This window comes from Grammomys surdaster, unplaced genomic scaffold (assembly GCF_004785775.1).
Source record: "Grammomys surdaster isolate TR1022 unplaced genomic scaffold, NIH_TR_1.0 199, whole genome shotgun sequence".
NCBI lineage: Eukaryota > Metazoa > Chordata > Mammalia > Rodentia > Muridae > Grammomys > Grammomys surdaster.
Genome location: NW_021604644.1, coordinates 3,384,971 through 3,404,217, shown reverse-complemented (window position 1 = coordinate 3,404,217; position 19,247 = coordinate 3,384,971). Strand labels below are relative to the sequence as shown.

Below are 19,247 nucleotides of genomic sequence, written 5' to 3'. Positions count from 1 at the left end.
GTTTGCCTTTTGATGAAGATGCAGAACTCTCAAGCTCCTGCTGTACTGTGCTGGCTTGGATGCTGTCATGTTCCTGCCTTGACGATAATGGACTGAACCTCTGAACCTATAAGCCAGCCCCAATTAAATGTTGTTTTTTTATAAGAGTTGCCTTGGTCACAGTGTCTGTTCACAGCAGTAAAACTCTAACTAAGGCATCTCCATTTCTGATTTCATACAGATAAAGGCTTTCACCATATTTACTAGAGGACACAGAGGCCCACAAGGGAAGGGGGCTTGCCCAGGGTCATACAGTGAACACGCACATGGGCACCAAGTTCCAGATTCTCAGGCTTGTCTCTCTCTGCGTGTGCACTACACAGAGGCTACGATATCCCAGCATTTCAGACTCAGATCTGCTAGGGTTAAAGGAAAAAAGTTCAGTTCTAATTAGAACTCCAAAACATAATAGTTATAGTTTCCCAGGACTATCTCACTCTAGGTGGACTAAAGTTCCCTGGGCTATCTCACTCTAGGTGGGTTAGGCTACAGAGAAGGAAAAACACCATCCCAGTCTCCAAGGTTAGGGGTACAGGGACTCCCTCCCTTCATAACACACATTGAGTCAGAGTACCCACTAAGCAGTCACAGACACCAAGTCACTAGTTAGCGGCGGATGCCTTGCTTTGAGCCCTTTAGAATTACAAACACACAGTGTGTGGCCTTTCTTGGACAGAAGAGTTAAAAAAGAATTGTTCTAAAATGATTCATTCCAAAAGTGTAAAAAAAGCTGCATGCACGTCCATCCCCCACATGGAATGCCCTGCTAAAAACTACATCTGCAAAAGAATCTAGTTTGCATTCCCTTAAAAAAAAAAAAACATACAAAAAGCAGCCATCTACAGGCAGCTTTCCCAGATTCTCAGAGTAGAGCGATCATCCATTCCTTGACAGCCATCGTCTTGTGACCAATGTCTCAGGAAGCCTGGGAAGAAAAGGAGGAGACGTTAGAGGTGAGGCCAGAGCTTGCTCTGTTGTAATGACCTCTGTGTTCAACGGGAGGCAGAGTGTGTGATGCTGAGGTTCAAATCCCTCCTCAGTGAGGGATGCAGCCAGGGCTGACAGGGAGTGGGGTTCTGCAGTGAGAATTTTCCAGACCAAAGGCCGGATATTCCAGGCAAAGAGGCTGCGGCTTCTAGGACAGCACTTTTCATGCCCTGAGAGCCCCAGTATGGCTGACTGGTGGGGGTAAGCATTGCATTCCCTGAGGCACACAACCAAGAGCTGGCCGACAGTGGACAGAGGGAGCTCAAAACATGGATGTGGACCATATTATAAGCTATATAAAACAATTCAAATAACCATATGTATCATGCATAATAAAAAAGTTGAGTATTAGGATGGCAATTTGTAAGATCTGATTTCCAAGCTTTGCTGAACTCATCTGGTTTTACACTTTCATACTTTTTGTCCCTCTAACCTCTGATGACCTCTGACCTCTGACAACCAACCTGGCCTTCAAGCCCCGAGCCACTTCATCAGTGACTTCTTTCCTTCAGTTTCTCCAGTGTAAAGAAGTTTCTCCTGCCTCGAGCACACTGCACCCCTTGAATTATGTTGACATTTCTCATTTCTCCATACGCTCCCTACAGGATTAATGGATGGCAGTCCAAGAAAAGTGGCCAAAAGGATCATGGGATTGAAACCACAGCAAAATCCTGCTTTTAAAATGTTTATTACAGATGGGTCAGCAGCTAATAGTATTGGCTGCTCTTGCAGAGAACCTGGGTCCAGTCCCCAGCATCCACACGGCATCCTTACGACCATCTGTAAATTCAGTTCCAGGGACCCTAACGCCCTCTGTGGTCTCCATGTGTATTAGGCACACACGTGGCACATATACATACATGCAAGCAAAAGTTCATACACATAAAAAATTTAAAATAAATAAAAATAAAGGAAAGTCAATTATACTTATCTCTAATTTTTCCTGTTCTATTAGACCTTGTTGGTCAGTCTTGACAGTGGTTCATGATGGCAACTCCCACCCCTGGGAGAGGTTCATGCCTTCCTGCCCTTTGGCTCCAGTAAGTGGAATATGTGTAAATGGTGTGTGTGTGTGTGTGTGTGTGTGTGTGTCCCACTTCGTCTACCTAGCACAGCTGTGTGTACTTGCTATGGCCAACGATCCATCAGCAGATGTGATACCACTTTTGAGCAGAAACTTAAATGAGACCATGTGCTTGGTTCCTGTTCCTCCTGTCTGCCACAAGGACGGACATGACCCACACTGGGGAGCAGAGTCACAGTCACCTTGTAGCAGCTGCATGTCACCTGGATATGAACAAGAGAGCAACTGTCTGTGGCTGTGAGCCAGGAAGTCTCTGAGGCTGATTAGCAGTCAGAGCTGGCTTCGAAAGGATTCCTTTCCCAAGTTCCCAGTCACCTGTGGGTGGGGACAACTGCAACCAGCTGTCACCTAAGTGACTGAGGAGAACAGAAGACAGAGATCTGTCCTTCTCTTCCTCAGGTATGTTGCCAGGCAGCACCCAGTGTTGAGAACTGGAAGGCAGGGTTTAGAGCTGTCCAGAAGGGGGTGGGACAAATACACTGGCCCGGGCTCCCTGTGGGGACAATTCCATAGTGTCCACAGTGACACTGTCTGCCTTTTTTCATCCCCATAAGAAGTAATTCTGGCTTTTTCAGCTTGTGGGACTTCATTCTCACAGCCCTTAGCTTTGCATTCTGGGAAACTCAGAGATGCCTGTATGGAACACAGCCGAGCTCCCAGTTACCCGGCTTCAGTCTGCTCGCTCTCTGCTTTTCCTCTGGTTTCCCAGGTTTGCATCTTTCTCTTCTTTCTAAAAGGCCCTCTAATAAACCACCTAAGTTCTCTTATGCTATGGGGTGGGAGATAGAAATGGCTTTGGATGTGTACCGTGTTCATCACAGGAGGTCACCCGGAACTGAGGAGTAGAGGCTTTTGTATCTGTTCAGATCAAGGACTGTCACTGTGCCGTGGGACCGAGCCTCTCCAATGGCATTAGCCGCGTGACAGTGGTACACTCCTTCATCTTCCTTTCTCAGAGGGTTGATCTAGAAATACAACAGGCGGGTTTGTAAAGATTGCACACGGCACACGCAAAACTGACCACCTTAGTCAACGTTCTTTCCTGTTAGGCAAGGTCTCTCGTTGCCCTCAAACTCACTATGCAGCTGACGATGATCTTGAACTCCTGATCTCCCTGTTTCTGCTTCCAAAGAGCTAGGATGAGGGGCCAGTGCTACCATGCACGGTTTATGTGGCGCAGAGGATCAAACACAGGGCTTCCTGCATGCTAAGCAAGTGTTCCACCAACCACAGCGAAGCTGGCACACAGTCCACAAGGACAGGCGTGCACACTTGCTCCTTCTCAGAATCTGACAATGCCGCCTGGTTTCTCTTCTTGCCACAGAGCTGAGGCACACAGGGCCTGCTCCTGCTGTGGCTCTTTTTCAGTGTTTTCTCTGTCTTCTCTGTCTTTACTGTGAGCTGCCTGGTCCTTTCACTAAAGGTGACGAGGGATGATTTTGAGGAAAAGGACAAACATCTACCCACCAGAGAAGACCTTCAAATGTTCTTTATGGGGTAGTCTTTCTTTATAAGAATAACACCAAGAGACCTTGTCCTCAACTTTCCTCACACACAAAAAAGAGCCAATATGCTTGATTTGAGAAGGCCACACACACTCAACAGTGTTCCAAGTCCCTCTCTTGGATGAAATGTTGAAGGGACTGGTATTCAGCTCAAGACACTGTAAGACTAAGCTCTCAGCAAAAAGGAGATTTATTTGCCCAGTGGGATGAAGAGACAAAGAGAGGGGATAAAGGATAAGGGGGAAAGGGGAAAGGAACAAGGGAGATGGGGTGGGGTATTTGTTCTTGGGCAGGGAGAGGAATAACAAGTTACCTCTGGATAGAGAGGAGACACACAGGAAAATGGCAGTCTGTGAAGGTAAAGAATTCCTGTGTGTGGTGGTTTGAATATGCTTGGCCCAAGGAGTGGGACTATTAGGAGGTGTGGCCTTGTTGAAGTAGGTGTGGCCTTGTTGGAGGAAGTGTGTCACTGTGGGGGTGGGCTTTAAAACCCTCATCTCGGTTGCCTTCAGATCAACATATAGAATTCTCAGCTCCTCCAGCACCATGTCTGCCTACACAATGCCATGCTTTCCACCATGATAATGGACTGAACCTCAGAACCTGTAAGCCAGCCCCAATTAAATGTTTTCTTTTATAAGAGTTGCCTTGGTCAGGGTGTCTGTTCACAGCAGTAAAACCCTAACTAAGACAGAAGTTGGTACGAGGGACTGGGGTATTGTTGTGATAGACCTGACCATGCTTTTGTTCAGAGGAATGTGGATTTGGGGACTTTGGATTTGGAAAGCCATGGACTGCTTTAAGTGGGGCTTAACGGGACATCCCAGTAGGAAAATGGAAGACACTGATGCTGAGGTACACTCCCTCATTTCCCTTACCTGTGAGTCTCCTTGGACAGCTCCATTTAAAGCCTTACCCCTCTTTACCACGTAGCAGCTCAACCATAGCTAAGCATTGGGACATCTTTCGGGTCCCTCGAAGCAGATTGCTTACGCTCTTGGGAGCTATCTAACCTGCCCCACCTATTCCAGAGGGTCCTGTGGGAAACAGACTGGACAAACTGGGTCTGGTGGTCCCCAGAAATGACTCAGAGGGCTGAGTAAACAGGTTAAAGACTTTGAGGTCAGCCTGAAAAACTTAGCAACACCTTGTTTCAAAATAAAATGTTTAATGTTTAAAAATTGTATTTCTTTCTTTTGTGCATATGTGTATATATACACACACACACATGTACGGAGATCGAGGACAACTTGTAGAAGTCAGTCCTCTCCATCTATCATGTGGGTCCTGGGGAGTGAACTCAGGTCAAGTACTTTTACCCATTGAGCCACTGAGGTCCTGGGTTCAATTCCCAGCAGAACCAAAAGAAAAGAATAAGAAACAGCTTTAAAAGTGTAACATGCCCTGGGAAGACAAAGGATGGTTTGTTGATAATATCCAATAATCTGAAACACTCACCAAAATCCAGGATGTGGTCTCGTGGTCAGAAGGGCCCCCACGCACCTGGACAGCTATATTGACATGGTCTCCAGGCAACTCCTCCAACCCCTCAGTGCCCTCTGGAGAGTGCTTGACCTATTCGATGCAGAGAAAACTTGCACAGTTTAGAAAAGTCATTCTGAGCCAGGATGACCTCCCCCAAGACCTCTGGCCACCTGCAACCTCTCTGAGACTCCAAGGCCGAAATCCAAATGCCTTTCATTCTTATGCAAATAACACCATCTCTTTTAAATCTGTGTCTATTCGGACAGTGCCCCCTGCTGGAAACTTTGCCAAAGGGTGGAGGAGGGTGGGACAGCTTGGAATTTCAGTCCTTATTAGGGCTTTGGGGGCAAAGGGCCACCTAAAGTTGTGACTGCCAGTCTCTCAGAATTGATCTTCAGTGTTTGGAACAGGATTGAGTCTCGGTCGCCAGCCAAGTCTGTCTATAGCTCCGGGCCACAGCAAAGCAGGCTCTGATGACAGAACAGCTGATAGAATATCGGCTAGCAGAGCTTTCCAGACACCTAAGGGGCCAAATGAACAAAAGGTATGGGAAGGAATCAAACCCCTCCTTTGGGCAAGAGTTCTGGGGTGCCGGCTTTGAGGCACCGGGCTGATGCATCTTCGTTTAATCCTCTGGCCCACATACAAAAAGATCCCCGTGCAAACACACCTAAGGGAAACTTGTTTATCACTCACAGGTCCTGCTGATTCTGTCTTTTTCTCCTGTGTTAACAGCTCATGTGTATGTGCACATAGACAAATGTATACATTCTTGGAGAAGATTACCTTCTTCCAGGTGATGACAGGGGTAGGCACAGCCTTCACCTCACAGGAAAGGAATACTTGAGTCCCAGTGACATTGTGAATATCTCGAGGGGGCATGAGAACCACAGGAGCTGGGAGAAGACAAAGAACAACCCTTTACCCTGGCTGGTCAGGAGCCCAACCCTGGCCTCTGAGGGCCTGCAGGAAGCCCTCTGAGGAGGTAGCTGAAGGAAAGGGAGACGCCATGTCCGGTGGTCAGTGAGGGGGCTCGGGTCTCAGCACACCCTCTCTCTGAGTACCCCCAGCACCTCGGCTACCATCTGCACATTTATTCCTGGCCTCCTAGAATCTGGCTTTATGAGTCACATAAGTACCTGTGTGGGGTGGGGTCCAGAAAAAAATCTGGCGATAGTCAAAGTTTTCTGAACACACAGTGACCAAAATTTAATTCAAAATCAAATGAGGAGTGAATCTGGAGGGCTCTGGCAGTGTTCACGTGTCACACCATATAACTTCACAGCGGTCCTGGCTTCAAAGCTTAGAGCTTTACACCGTACACACCGTCCATCATATCACACAACTGTGACAACACAGCTGGGCTGTGACAACACAGCCTGGATCAACGACCCACAAACTCAGCTCAGACTCCAGACAGCTGTGTGAGACGAGCTGCGGGGGTCATGGAGGTTTTTTGTTTTTTTTTTTTTGTTTTTTTTTGTTTTGTTTTAGCTTTCTTTTTCCTGTACATGCTTCCTGCTCTTACAGAAAACATGACTGAATTGTAGAAAACAGAGGGCTTTTTTCTCTTCTTTTTTTTTTTTTTTAAAGATTAGGTCTCCTGAGCTGGTGAGATGGCTCAGCAGTTAAGCGCACCGACAGCTCTTCAGGAGGTCATGAGTTCAGATCCCAGCAACCACACGGTGGCTCACAATCATCTGTAATGAGAACTGAAGCCCTCATATGGGTGTCTGAAGAAAGCTACAGTGTACTTTGGGCCAGAGCAAGCAGGGCCAGGAGCCAGCGGGGTGGGGGTGGAGGGAGCAAGATGAGGCCAGAGGAGCAAGAGGGAGAAAGGAAGGTGGGGGGAGGAGACTGGGTCTGCTTAGCCCAGGCTGACCTCAAACTCTCCACATTGCCAAGGATAACTTCAAACTTCCTATTTTCCTGCCTCCAAGTCCGGAGTGCTGGGATTGGAGCTGTGATACCCGCTGGTTTATGTGACACCTGCTGGGAGCTAAACTCATGGTTTTATTCTCACTAAGCAAGCGCTTCACCCACTGAGATATACCCCAGCCCTCCTTTGACATTTGGTAGTGTATATTTATGTGAAGGGGTGTCATAAAAATAAAAAAAATCAACTTTGAGAAGTGTTAAGGAGACTCTACATCCTGGAATACTGATGCCAGCCAAGATTTCATTTCTTTAAAACATTTTAAAATGTTTAATTTTATGTATATGTGTGCTGTTTATATGTATGTCTGTGCAACACGTGTGTATCCAGTGGCAGAGGCCAAAAGGGAGTATCGGATCCTCTGGAACTGGAGTTGCATATGGTTGTGAACTGCAATGTGGTTGCTAGGATTTGAACCTGGGCTCTTTGGAAAAGCATTAACCCTTAACCATTGAGCCATCCCTCCAGCCCCCAAGGTTGAGTTCTTTATGTGAAGATAAACAAGCACATCTGTCTCATTAGGATGCAACGTTGTTCTTATCTTCAATGGATGGTAAAAATTATACACACACCAAAGAACTGGTTAAAAGTGTTATCTCATTATGATTTATTAACAGTGTTTGATGCTCATTTTATATACTCCATACTTAGGGTTACACAGGGATTTTTCTATGGAAAGAGGTTTAAGAATCCTGAGGGGTAGTGTCAAGTCAAGTTACCAAGGTCGGAGCTGTTAGCTTTTCTGCCTCTGAGTACAAAGGTTTCAGAGAAGAGAGGTGTGAGGTTTTGTTTATTTAAGAGGACCTGAGACCCTGTAGCCCAGGCTAGACTCTTAGCTCACCCTTCATACTCTGCTCCTTTCCACACCAGGGTTCGGTGAGGCATCAAGTCTCATCCACGGGTACCTTGATGCTCAGGATTTGGAATTGAGACATGGTTTCTTTGTGTTGTCTTGGAACTCGCTCTGTAGACCAGACTGGCCTCGAACTCACAGAGATCTGCCTGCATCGGCCTCTCAAGAGCTGGGATTAAAGGTGTGAGCCACCATTGCCTGGCTAGTGGTCAGGATTTATTACCCTTGCTCTGGCCCCAGCTCCACAGGAGGATGTACTACCAATCCTGCAAACCTAGCTACACAGTCAAGACCTACACAAGGGATCTGTTGGTCTCCAACCATCCGCATCACAGCTGGCTTTAGGATCCAGCTGTGAGGTCTGGCAAGACAGAGGCCTGACCAAGGGAAGGCACTCTGTCCTTGCCTCTTCACTGGTGACATGGGGAGAAGACCCCTGGTTCTCCTGGTTGTAGAGTGACCAGCCATGGAAGGAGAAAGCAGTTACTATGGTGACAACACGTGAGCAAGAGTCAGGGGCAGGTGTGGCAGACAGACAGCTAGATGAAGATGAAAGAGATACTACCATTCTGGGGCCAGCAAACCAAACAGTATGGAAGGGCCCACGGGGATACAGCTGCAATACAACCAGAGAACAAAGGGAGAGAGACCAGAGAGGGACAAGGTTGGTCACACTATAGAATCCAGGGGCATAAGGCCACAGAGAGGGAATACAGGAGATATGACAGCCCTGTGAGTTCTGGGAATCAAACCTAGGCCCCTCCAGACACAATGAAAAAGACCTTGTTGAGCCAGTGCCTGAGCACAGACACGTGCATCCAGCCTCATTTGCACACCTCCAGGAACGGAGAGCTCACTGCCTACAGAGCTGGGCCCCTGGAGGTGCTCTGTGATGAGCTCATTGTCAAGGCAGCTGCCTCTGTCCCCTGTCCTTCAGCACCTGAGGACAGAGCTGGAGCCCTTGGAGCAAAGGCTCTGAGTGAGCTGAGTACAGACTGCCTGGCCCACGCTGGGCCACCTGCCCCTTCCAATCAGTCACACTTTCAGCTCTGCCCACGTGACAGCTCTTCAAAGGGATGTCCAAAGTGAAGTCAGCGTGTGTGTAGAGCCCCCTAACTTCCAACATGCCCTGCAGCCACAGACCCACACAAGGAGTTGTCTGGCAGAAGCCCCATCTGCCACAACAAAGAGAGGCTAATTTATTCACATTCTCCTCCTGCCAACACCTCCTCAGTGACACTGGCGCTGCTCACTGCTCGAACAGGCAAGTCTGTCCCAGAACGGCTGCAGGATGGTCATACCACCTCTGATTCCAGGGCCTTCAATGGGTTCCAGGGGGACGCTTCGTCAATGTGTTTCACTTTTCTTCAAGTAAAGTCATAAATTTTAAATGAGACCTCATCACTCCCTTTCAAACCTAAATGAATAAACCAGTAAATCACATTTCCTGCGTGCTCCCCGCGAGCCTCCCGCTCCCTCTCTTTCAATAACTACAATTAAGAAGGGCTGTCTGGGGAAGGCTGCCTGTGCCAGGGCTTTCACGGCAGGAAATGCCGTTTCTTTTACAAAAGAGTCTTTCTGCTTTCAGTGTTAAGGGGACCTTTCCCAATGCATGTATTTATCTATAAATTTGCATGCTGCACAACTCATTCTGGTACGCAGATCCATGTTGAACTGATGCATACCTTTGGCATACAGTTGGGAAGTCACTGTTGGAACCAGAGCAGTTTTGTGACCTTGGAAGATTTCCTCAGGCTGTGTGGTGTCAGCCATCTTCACTTAATTTGAATATGTCTGGCATTAAATTTGCGTTCTTATCCATAACAGCTCTACACAGCAACCACGAAAAGTTACACCATGTAACAAGTCAACAACCATTATGAATAGTTACAACACTGCTGGCTGCTTACAGCTGGTAACTCCTCCCTTTCCCGCAATCTTGTCGGATGCCAGCAGGGGGCGCTGCTCAAGCCCAATGGTGGGGGAGGTATGCTCTCTTTTCAGTTCTCCAGAAAAAAACAGCTTAACTTTTATCTTAACACCATCTTGCCTTTCCCCCAGAAGGGCTCTTCCGTACCCTCACACCAGCCCTGAAAGGTAAGTGTTCTAACTCCCATTTTACAGCTGGGAAAGTAGTTTAGAAAGATGAAGGACCTGGAAGAACAGGGACTCAAATTTATGCCACGATTCCATAACATTCCATACCATTTCAAAACTGAGACCATTATTACCATGGTTGCTCCATCCTAGAAGAAGGGCGCCCAGGCATAGTGATTTGCTGGGGGACCTCAAGGCTTACAGGGGACAGTCACACAGTCATGACCTATGTCAAGTCAAGGACACAGAACAAACTCAACAGAGAGGAGTCAGGGAGAGGACCTACGCACCAGCTCCTGGCGGAACGACACAGGGCACAGCCATGTACAGAGACACAACTGTGAAATGCTGTCTACTGGGGAAGCTCACGGGAAGTGGGGTTTTAGGAGGGGCTGATCACACAGGTACTGAATTATGACCCAAAGTCTCAGATTCCTAGACGGTAAATGCTCATGTGCTGGAGGCTGAGTTCCCAGGCTGGTGTGACAGTGGGGTGACAGCCTCTTCAGAGAGTGGAGCCCAGCAAGAAGAGGTCTTTAGGTCACCAGAGGTGTGTTCTGAGAGGGGACAGCAGGGTTCTGGTAGCTTCTCTCTTCTGCTTGCTGGGTTGGGAGGTGAGCAGTGTGTTCCACCACACACTCCTGGCAACCTGTGCTGTTCTTGCCAGGGAGCTAAGAGAGAACATGGGGCTGTAGATTCTGGACTGGATCCCTCAGAACTACGAGCCAAAGCAGAGCCATTCTGTCATGCTCGCTGCAGGTATTTCACGGTGATGAAATGTGAACACAGGAGGGGACCGCATTCTGCAGTGTAAGAAGTGGGCCCCTCCCCCGCTTCTGGGGATGATTCTACTTCCAGAAGTCCAGGTCCTCAGAAGCCAGCCATAGGACAACCTTGCCAGTTTACCATCCTGAGCTCACAGTCTCAGGCCAGTTACTTAGGCCCTGCTCTGCACAGGGAGAGAACACTCCGCATATCACCTTCCAGTGATGCCCACGGGTGACAGCCCATAGCACTTGCAGGACAGACACCTCCAGTCCTCACAGCACTCAAGTGTGACAGCAGGTTGCTCAGTGACTATCAGAGGCAGGAGAGCTGGTATGATGGGTGGGGTTAAGGAAACCCACTTAGGTCTCTGTCTATGCTGTGTATCCAGTAATATGCTTTAGTCTTAGCTATGGCTTCTGCAAAATGGGTACAGGTGCCCATTCTCCTCAGAACCTGAGTCAATCCATGGCTAGCTGGCTCTGTGCCTTAGGTCTGTGGCAAGACAGAGACTTCATAGTTTAAGGGCAGAATGCATGAAAACTGTTCACCTAAAGGCTGCCAGGAAGCAGAGGGAAGATGAGAGGTGGCTTCGGGGACATGACTTCCCCTGCTGAGGCAGGGGTACCCACTTACTTCCTCTAGTTAGGCCCCACCTCCTGAAGACTCCACCACTCCCAATAGTGCCACAGCTGAGGATTAAAGCTTTATCACACAAGTCTTCCAGGAACACTTCAGATTTAAGCCATGACACCCCCTGCCTGTCCTCCACAGGCAGATGTGAGGGACACTTGGAGACCCTTTGCAATCTTCCACAGTGTCCTAAGGAGGGACCCAGCAGCTCATGTTACCTAGAACCGACCTTTCTATTGTGCTGTGTCTGCGGCTTGCGGGCCTCTGCTGACCTCTGGTGACGGGGCATATGACCCTTAACCTTCAGGATCGCCAGCACTCAGAGAAACTGCAGTGGTTCAATGCCCTGCAGGCTGGAGCTCGATGATAGCCATCTTGGAAGAGCCCAGGACCTAGCATCTCACCTCAGTGTTATCAGGGATGTCATCATCTGGGAAGGAGCAGATTTTCCTTCCCATCTACCTTTGACTGGAATAGAGCGGCTCTCCCGGAAGGTCAGCTCTTGGCCAGTCCAGTCTTCTAAATGAATCAGTTCCATCTTTCTAACTAACTCTGCCCCACTCAGTGCTTGCTCCCTTCTGCTCACACTCAGCCCAGGAAATTCATGATGGTACAACCCCATCCATCCCAGGGCAAGAGACCAGGTCACGGCCAGCTCTGTGTGGTCAGAGTGGTCCTAGTGGACCTAGTACCACTGGATAGGCAAAACAATACCAGGAGGACTCAGCTGCCTGGGAGTCTGAGTGCTGTCCACTGGTGCTGAGGCAGGTTGTGAACCATTGTCTGCTTGGGAAGAGAACAACACTGCCCCATACCCTCTGGGATGTGGGGCATAATGACGGTGTCTGTGTTAGCTCTATGGGTCTGCACAGATCAAAGGATCTGTGTTATTGTTACTGCACGTGGTGATCTGTCTCCCTACCCCTTGCATTAAATGGGTCCTTGGTGGCTGAAATGAAAGATCGTCTCACGTGCCTCTGAGATTTAAGTTAATAGTGCCAAAGTCATCCCCCAGGAGACTATCTGCTTGTACTAAGACACACACAAGCAAAGACTTTAATGATCAACGTGCCGAACAGGCTTGATAATTTATGCTCATAATCACGGCTGGATGTGGAAGGGGCTCGGTTTAATCCCACTGCCTGCAGCCTGTGACTCAAATCCCCTCCCTCGGCATTCATGAAAGGCTTTGGAACACGAGGCCCCTTTCTTTGTCCCTCTCACAAAGTGGCATTCGCCGCCTCTTCTGGTTACCTGGTAACACGTACCTCAGGCTTCTAAACAGAGCGGGAATTCCAACCAAGGTGAATTTTCTAAGATTTGGTAGCTCGGGCTCTCAGAGAAGCTGCTGGGGCTCAAAGGCCTGCAGACTGGAGGATGAAACCATCCTCCCAGAGTCAGGAAAACCAACCTGGGGGCCCTGTCTCAGTGGGAGCCAGCCATGCAGCTCCAGGAAATCCCCTTGGGTGTGCCTCAATGTTCCCTTCTATGAAGGCAGTGGTTCTCAACCTGTGGGTTGAAACCCATTTGGGGGTCAAATGACCCTTTCACAGGAGTCGCCTAAAACCACTGGAAACCACAGATACTTACATTACGATTCATAACAGCAAAATTACAGTTATGAAGAAGTGACAAAATAAGTTTATGATGGGGGTCACCGCAACATGGAGAACTGTGTTAAAGGGTTGCAGCGTTAGGAAGGTCGAGAGCCACTGCCTTAAGAGGGTGGGTAAGACCCCCTCCCTCTGGGGGTTGCAAAAAATCAAGGACAACAATGGATACAAAGGCAATGTCTAACAATAAAATATTCACACACAGGCCCTCCAGGTACAAAGATCAAAGGGTGCTCTAAATATTAGGCAGTGGGCAGTTCTGAGCAAAGGCTTCTGGGAAGGGCAGTTTGCCATCACTGTCCCATGGAAGCATCACAGAGACACTGTCACCACTGAAGGAGATAATCAATACTCTGAACCATCACTCCATTAAAGCAGAGGTGCCTGGGAGGAGCTGAGGAGTGACTGTCACCAACACTGAAGTAAAACTGTCTGTTTCCCTTCAAACGGGGTCCCCTGGGGCTTTGTTAAAAGTGCTCCCACTGTGTCTTTTGAATTAAAGATGGCTTTAGGGCAGCCCAGAATGAGGTGCAGCCAGTGTAGGGAAACAGTCCCCTGTGCACGGGTGCCCATACTGCCCTGGGACACAAGGACAAGGACCACACAAGCTTGTGAAGACAAGAGGTGACAGGGAGGCATCATCAGGTCTGAGGTGGGTGACAGAAACCGGGTGGAAAGGACAGCTGGGCTCAGGAGTGCTGAGGCTTGCCACTAATGAGGTCCTGGAAGGTAGCATCTGAATTGCTCCCACTGGCTCTGAGGACCGCTTTATTCTCCAGGCTGGAGCCCAGGGCGGGCCTCAGAGCCCGAAGAGAGTCAGGGGGCTGGCACATTTACTTGTCATTTGGTAATTTTCAGTGAATTAGGGGTGTGGGCTTTCCATCTGCCATCTGTCTGTACTCTGGTAACCATAGCAACCGCCATCTGCCTGACTTAATAATATCAAGTCCAGTCCTGAAAGAGTGCTGGACATGGGGTTGAGACCTGGGAGGTGGCAGCCTTAAATGGATACCATGGACCAGTACCTTGCTTTCTCTGGGTCTGGGTCTCCTCTGTACGACAGCAGCTTTGAGCCATATGCCTGGAAGGGCTCTTTCTCCTAGGAACAGAATGTTGCTCCAGGAAAAAAAAATCAGCCAAGCCCATCAGCACTGGGAAGCTGGGGGAGCCTGGTCAGCATTTCTTCTGTGTCCAGTGTGTGCCATTAGTGCTACCTGTCTCAGACAAAGGGAACTGCGTGCGTGCCTGTGAACCAACTGCTGAGGAGGCAGATTGTAAAAACAGTGACAGAGCTACGAGGGGGAAAGACGGGACTCTGTCGATGCATCCATCGGGCAGATACAAACATTCCAAGCAGCACGGGCACCAACAATGGCTCCCCTGGAGCTGCTGTGGCTAGACCAGGAAAGACCTGGCTTAGTGTCACTGGGGAAGCCAGGAGCTACCCAGTAGTACTCCCAGCCAGCACTGTCCCCCACTGGAGCCTGGACTAGGAGAGAGCCATAGTGACTTTTCTGTGTCACCCAGCCTGCTTCAGCCTCTCACTGGATTTCACATAGTCCTCATCTCTGTGTATAGTGGACTTCCTGTCCCATGGCCAGCGGTCCACCAGAATCCTGGATGTGAGCACATTTCCATGGAATGTTTGGAGAGGAGAGGAGCACAATCCTAATTACTATCTGACGGCTGGAAAAAGAGCCCCCAGTGTCTTTCTTGTGTGTTAACTTGGGCATCTGGCTTAGAGATCCTCTCCCAGTTCAGGCCTGAAATCTCCAGAAGCCTGAAGCACAGGCTTCATGGCAGCATCTTGGCCCAACTAGCACACTTACCACTCTGAGCTCCCCACAGTCCTGTCCAGACAGAGTACACAGACTGTTCTCTCAGAGCTCCTGACCAAGTCTCACACACACACACACACACACACACGCACACACACACACACACAGGCAAAGTAGGCTAGCTTCTCTGGACATACATACATAGACAACTAATGTTTTGATTCTCAAAAAAAAAAAAAAAAGACACAGGATAGTGATCAGTTAGGGCACTAGGGACACTTACAGTGTGGTGTTGCAAACAGCTAACCTTTGACATCCCTGGCAGCTGGCAGTTTTCTATTGATTTCCTTAAAGCAGGACCCTTCAGATTCTGAGCTCTTTAGACTGGATCAGCCACTATGGTCCCACAATCTTTTCAGAGCTCAAGTTTCCAAAGGTTTCACCCTTTGTGGATGGAAGCTCCTCGAAGCCCTTAGTCTGAGCTTCCCTGGATACCCAGGATTCTGGTGCTCTGTCTTGGTCCCATGTGGGACTCCTGCACTCTGGGAATCCTCATCTTCCTTTCTCCGTTCAAACTATCCACCTGGACCCGGACCCACTTCAATCCCCATTTTCAAATAACTGCAATAGCAGGTTCTTAAGCATTCACAGTCCTGTTTGTTCTACGCATGAAGTCTTCATGAAGCGGGTAAGGCAGGCGGCAGGGTATAGAAAGATGTGAAACACTGCTCCTGAAGGGGAAACTGAGGCCCGGGTAGTGTTGTCCACTTTTGTACAACGAAATTCTTTGTCCCACACCCTAGAGCATTGGCGTCCCGCGTTTCTCATTCACCTTTCTGGGTCAAACCCCACTCACCGAACTCGCAGGGCCCATCGCGAGCCTTGTGCAGGTGACCATGGTGCGCGCGGGGTGCAAATCGGGCGCGCAGACGTAGCGCGCAGATGCTGGAGTAGGAGCGGCCGTCGGAGCCGCAGACGGCGCCGCGTTGCGCGCACACGCACAGCCCGGTGCCCTCGGGCGCCGTCCCCGAGGCGCGACTCGCACACACCAGGCCAGGGCCGCAGCGTGCGCCCACCCGTCCCCCGCAACTCGCACCCTCGGTGCCCAGGCAGCGCGCGCAGCAGCCGCACTCGTCGCGCGCGGAGATCCAGGGCGCTGGGCAAGGCGAGGGCGCAGGGCAGCGATCTGGCTGGCACGGGCTGCACTCGGGATGTCGTCTACCCGCGTCGCGGAGCCCGAGGCCCCGGGCCAGTGACGGCAGGAGCAGGAGCAGCAGCGGCAGACGCGGCATGGCCGGCTCCCAGACGGACGGCAGCAGCGCCTCTGCTCCGCTTAGCGCTCGGTGCGTGCAAAGCCACCGCGCCCGCCCCGCGCCCGCTGATTGGCCCGGCCCGCACCGCGGGGTGCCCCTCGGCCCGGGACCAGCACCGCGCGGCCCTACCGCTTCACCGAACTGCAAGGAAGTCTCCAGAACAGCTCTGCCACCTCCAATTAAGCGCTGGGGGAAGAGTCGGTGCGGTCCAAATGGCAACTTCTCCACGGGCCTTAAAATGTTATGACTCTCAGTCCTCTCACCAGGATGCCCAATTTTACTTTGCTCTCTTTCTAGTTTTGTTTAGCAAAGGGAATCTCTAGTTTAAGATGTCAGATTTTACAAGTGGATGGATAGATTTCCCTCCCAGATCGAATCCCAGTTCCCCAGCCCTGTTTCCAGTGGCCACTCTGGCTACCGGGTTCTTGGATATGTTTTCAGGAATCTTCTCTGCCTGTACAAACATGGGTAAGTGCATAGCCCAGTCCCCTCATACAAAATACCCACTGACCGAACGAACGTACGACTTTGCACTTGGGCTTTTCTGCCTACAGAATTTCAGGTTTTCCACCTTTTATTATCTCTGGAACCTAACTCTCTTCCAAACAATGGGTGCACAGGTAAAAAGGCTGTGCACTCTCGAGGGTCTTTCTCTCTTTCAAAAAAATTTATTCATTTAATTTATGTGCAGATCCCCTGGAACTGGAGTTACAGACAGTTGTGAGCTACCATGTGGGTGTTGGGAATTGAACCCAGATCCTCTGGAAGAGGAATCCAGTGCTTTTAACCACTGTACCAAGACTCCAGCCCCTCATGGATATTTCTTAATGCTACATAAAGCCATGCATCTTATGGTTGATAGTGCCTTGTGGTGACTAGATACAGTGATGTATTTTGGACTTTGTGGGGACCAGTCTTGATTGTTACACTTTGCACAGTATTTAGATACACAAATGGAAATTAACCACTTGTGTCCTGACCTTTGGCTACTAAGAATGTTGGCATGGGGTCCCAGAACACAAATCTCAAGGCACCCATGTTGAGATTTGGTCTTTTGCTATGTATTGTAATGATAAATACTGGCTCTCTAAGGCCTGGTTGAAACTCTGCATGTCTACAAGTGATGCTATGTAACCTTACTCACCGCACAACCCCCCCCCCCAAGTAACCCCTGATTAGTGAATAAAGATGCCTGTTGTCTATTGCTGGGCAGAAGAGAGCGGGGAATGTGAGTGTTTGGGTTCCAGGGCGCAAAGTCTGAGGAGAGACCACAAGGAGGAGAGGGGAGAAGGTGGAGAGAGAAAGGAGGGATGCCATGTGGTAGGTAAGTGAGTCATGAAAACACACATGGCCATGAGGCCTGGAGTTAAGAGCAGTCCAGACAGAACACAGCAAGTTATAACTTGGGGTTATTGATAAGGAAGTAGACATGATAGCATAGAGGGCAGATACCTGCCCAGCTTTAGTGCTGATTAAGGCTTATTGTAAATATAAAAGTTGTATGACTTTTATTTGGGAACTGAATGATCTAAGGTCTACTACAACACACCTATGGCATAGCTGGTAAAGTATGTTGAAAGACAGGGTCTTGCTGTGGGGTATCCATACAGGATCCCAGGCAGGCACTGCACACCTCATCCCTGACAAAGGGGGCTGTTGCTGGATGCCGATGTGTGGCTAGGGGATTATACTCGAGGGAGAGAAGAACTTACCAAACCAGGCTTCCCAGGAGCCATCACCTGCTGCTCCTTGAGTTTGCTCTCTCTCTATTTTTGGCTTATGTCTGGAGATGGAGAAAGCCTCTCAGTGCCTGGGATAAGCCGCTGCAGATCTCACAAGTGACATTCAGTTTCCTTTCTTAACTCAATTTCTGCCCAGTTTGCAGTTCTCTGGGGGAGGTCCTTATCCCAAAAAGAAGCCCTTGTGGAAGCCTCTTTACGAGGTGAGCAGAGCAAAGCCATTGAATATAGCCACGTGGCTATCCACTCAAGCTCTTACCTTACAATGGGCCATGTGGAACAGAGCTGGCCCATCCCTTGGGGAATGGAGGTAAAGAGTGAAGAATGAAGAGAAAAATGCTGGGAAATCTCTCTGCACACACTCAATACTAAGATTCCAGTCAACTCAAGACACCTGCGGGGTGACCTAGAACGAGTTGACCTCTTCACCTGTTCACACCTCTTGACTCTCTGATCCCATCTTTGACTGTTTCCTAAGAAATTAATCGCTCTTTGGCTGGAGAGATGGCTCAGCGGTTAAGAGCACTGACTGCTCCTTCAGAGGTCCTGGGAAATCTCCTCACACAGAAATGCAGACAAGCAAAACATCAGTACACATAAAATAAAAATAAATAAGACATGCTGAGAGAGAGAGAGAGAGAGAGAGAGAGAGAGAGAGAGAGAGAGATCTCATTTAATGATATGAAGGAAACAACGTTCATGCAAACAAAAGTGATAGACTGTGCATTGCCTTTCAGGGACAGCCTTCCTGCAACGCCATGCTTGGCTCCATCACAGCCAGAGCACAGCCTGGTCCAGTGTGAATGAGCTCCCTGCCAGTGGAAGAGTTCAAGGGCGAATCTTGGAATCTATGGAAGGGATCAAAGTATTAGAGGTTGGAAGAGGTGATCGGAAAATCCTTCAAACTGAACCATCATTCCTGAGGTCCAAAGTAGTCTGACTGTGAGACCAGGGTGACTGAGACATGACAGATGTATACAGCACGGGATTTCTCGGCTTTTTATGCAGACACTGGGGAAGCGAGCAGACGCTGAATGATGTCACTATGAAATTCATGTGTGCTTAATGCAGGTTGGAATATACAATTCCACAGAGGCGCATTTACATACGATCTACATTCTTTTTAAATGGTAGGGAAAGCATTATGTATGCATAATGGCCCTGAGAATTAAAGCAAAGGATTCATTTTCCAGCCCTGAGCCTGGGGCATCAAAGACTGAGTGTGTCTGGGTGGGGAAAACATACCAGGCTTTGAAGATGAGCAGCTCTGTCTCTTTTAAATTGCCCCAGTCCATAGCCCAGTTATTTCTCTCAGTATGCTTCTCAGGGATCCAACTAACCCTGTGGGCCACAGATGGGAGCCCCATAGGATTATGGGAAATGATGGGGGTGAACTCTCCTCATAGGGAAGGGAACTGGG

General features: G+C 49.2%; 1 protein-coding gene across 1 annotated transcript; it reads right to left on the bottom strand.

Annotated features, from left to right (window-relative positions):
* Positions 1 to 638: 638 nt before the first annotated feature.
* Positions 639 to 16,245, bottom strand: Igfbpl1 (insulin like growth factor binding protein like 1). Its single transcript, XM_028770197.1, has 5 exons — positions 15,632 to 16,245; positions 5,887 to 5,996; positions 5,074 to 5,190; positions 2,918 to 3,075; positions 639 to 964 (listed from the first exon to the last, which is right to left on the bottom strand). Exons 1-4 carry the CDS (start codon positions 16,065 to 16,067, stop codon positions 2,926 to 2,928), a joined length of 813 nt encoding a protein of 270 aa, XP_028626030.1. The 5' UTR covers positions 16,068 to 16,245; the 3' UTR covers positions 639 to 964; positions 2,918 to 2,925.
* Between the last annotated feature and the right edge of the window lie 3,002 nt (positions 16,246 to 19,247).

What these genes read in the sequence shown, in the direction of transcription:
- Igfbpl1 (XM_028770197.1), bottom strand. Translation starts at nt 16,067, where the DNA reads ATGCCGCGTCTGCCGCTGCTGCTCCTGCTCCTGCCGTCACTGGCCCGG. An exon ending in CGATGGGCCCTGCGAGTTCG is followed by an intron (nt 5,997 to 15,631) that starts GTGAGTGGGGTT and finishes GTCTTCTCCCAG; the next exon opens with CTCCTGTGGTTCTCATGCCC. An exon ending in CTGTCATCACCTGGAAGAAG is followed by an intron (nt 5,191 to 5,886) that starts GTAATCTTCTCC and finishes TGCATCGAATAG; the next exon opens with GTCAAGCACTCTCCAGAGGG.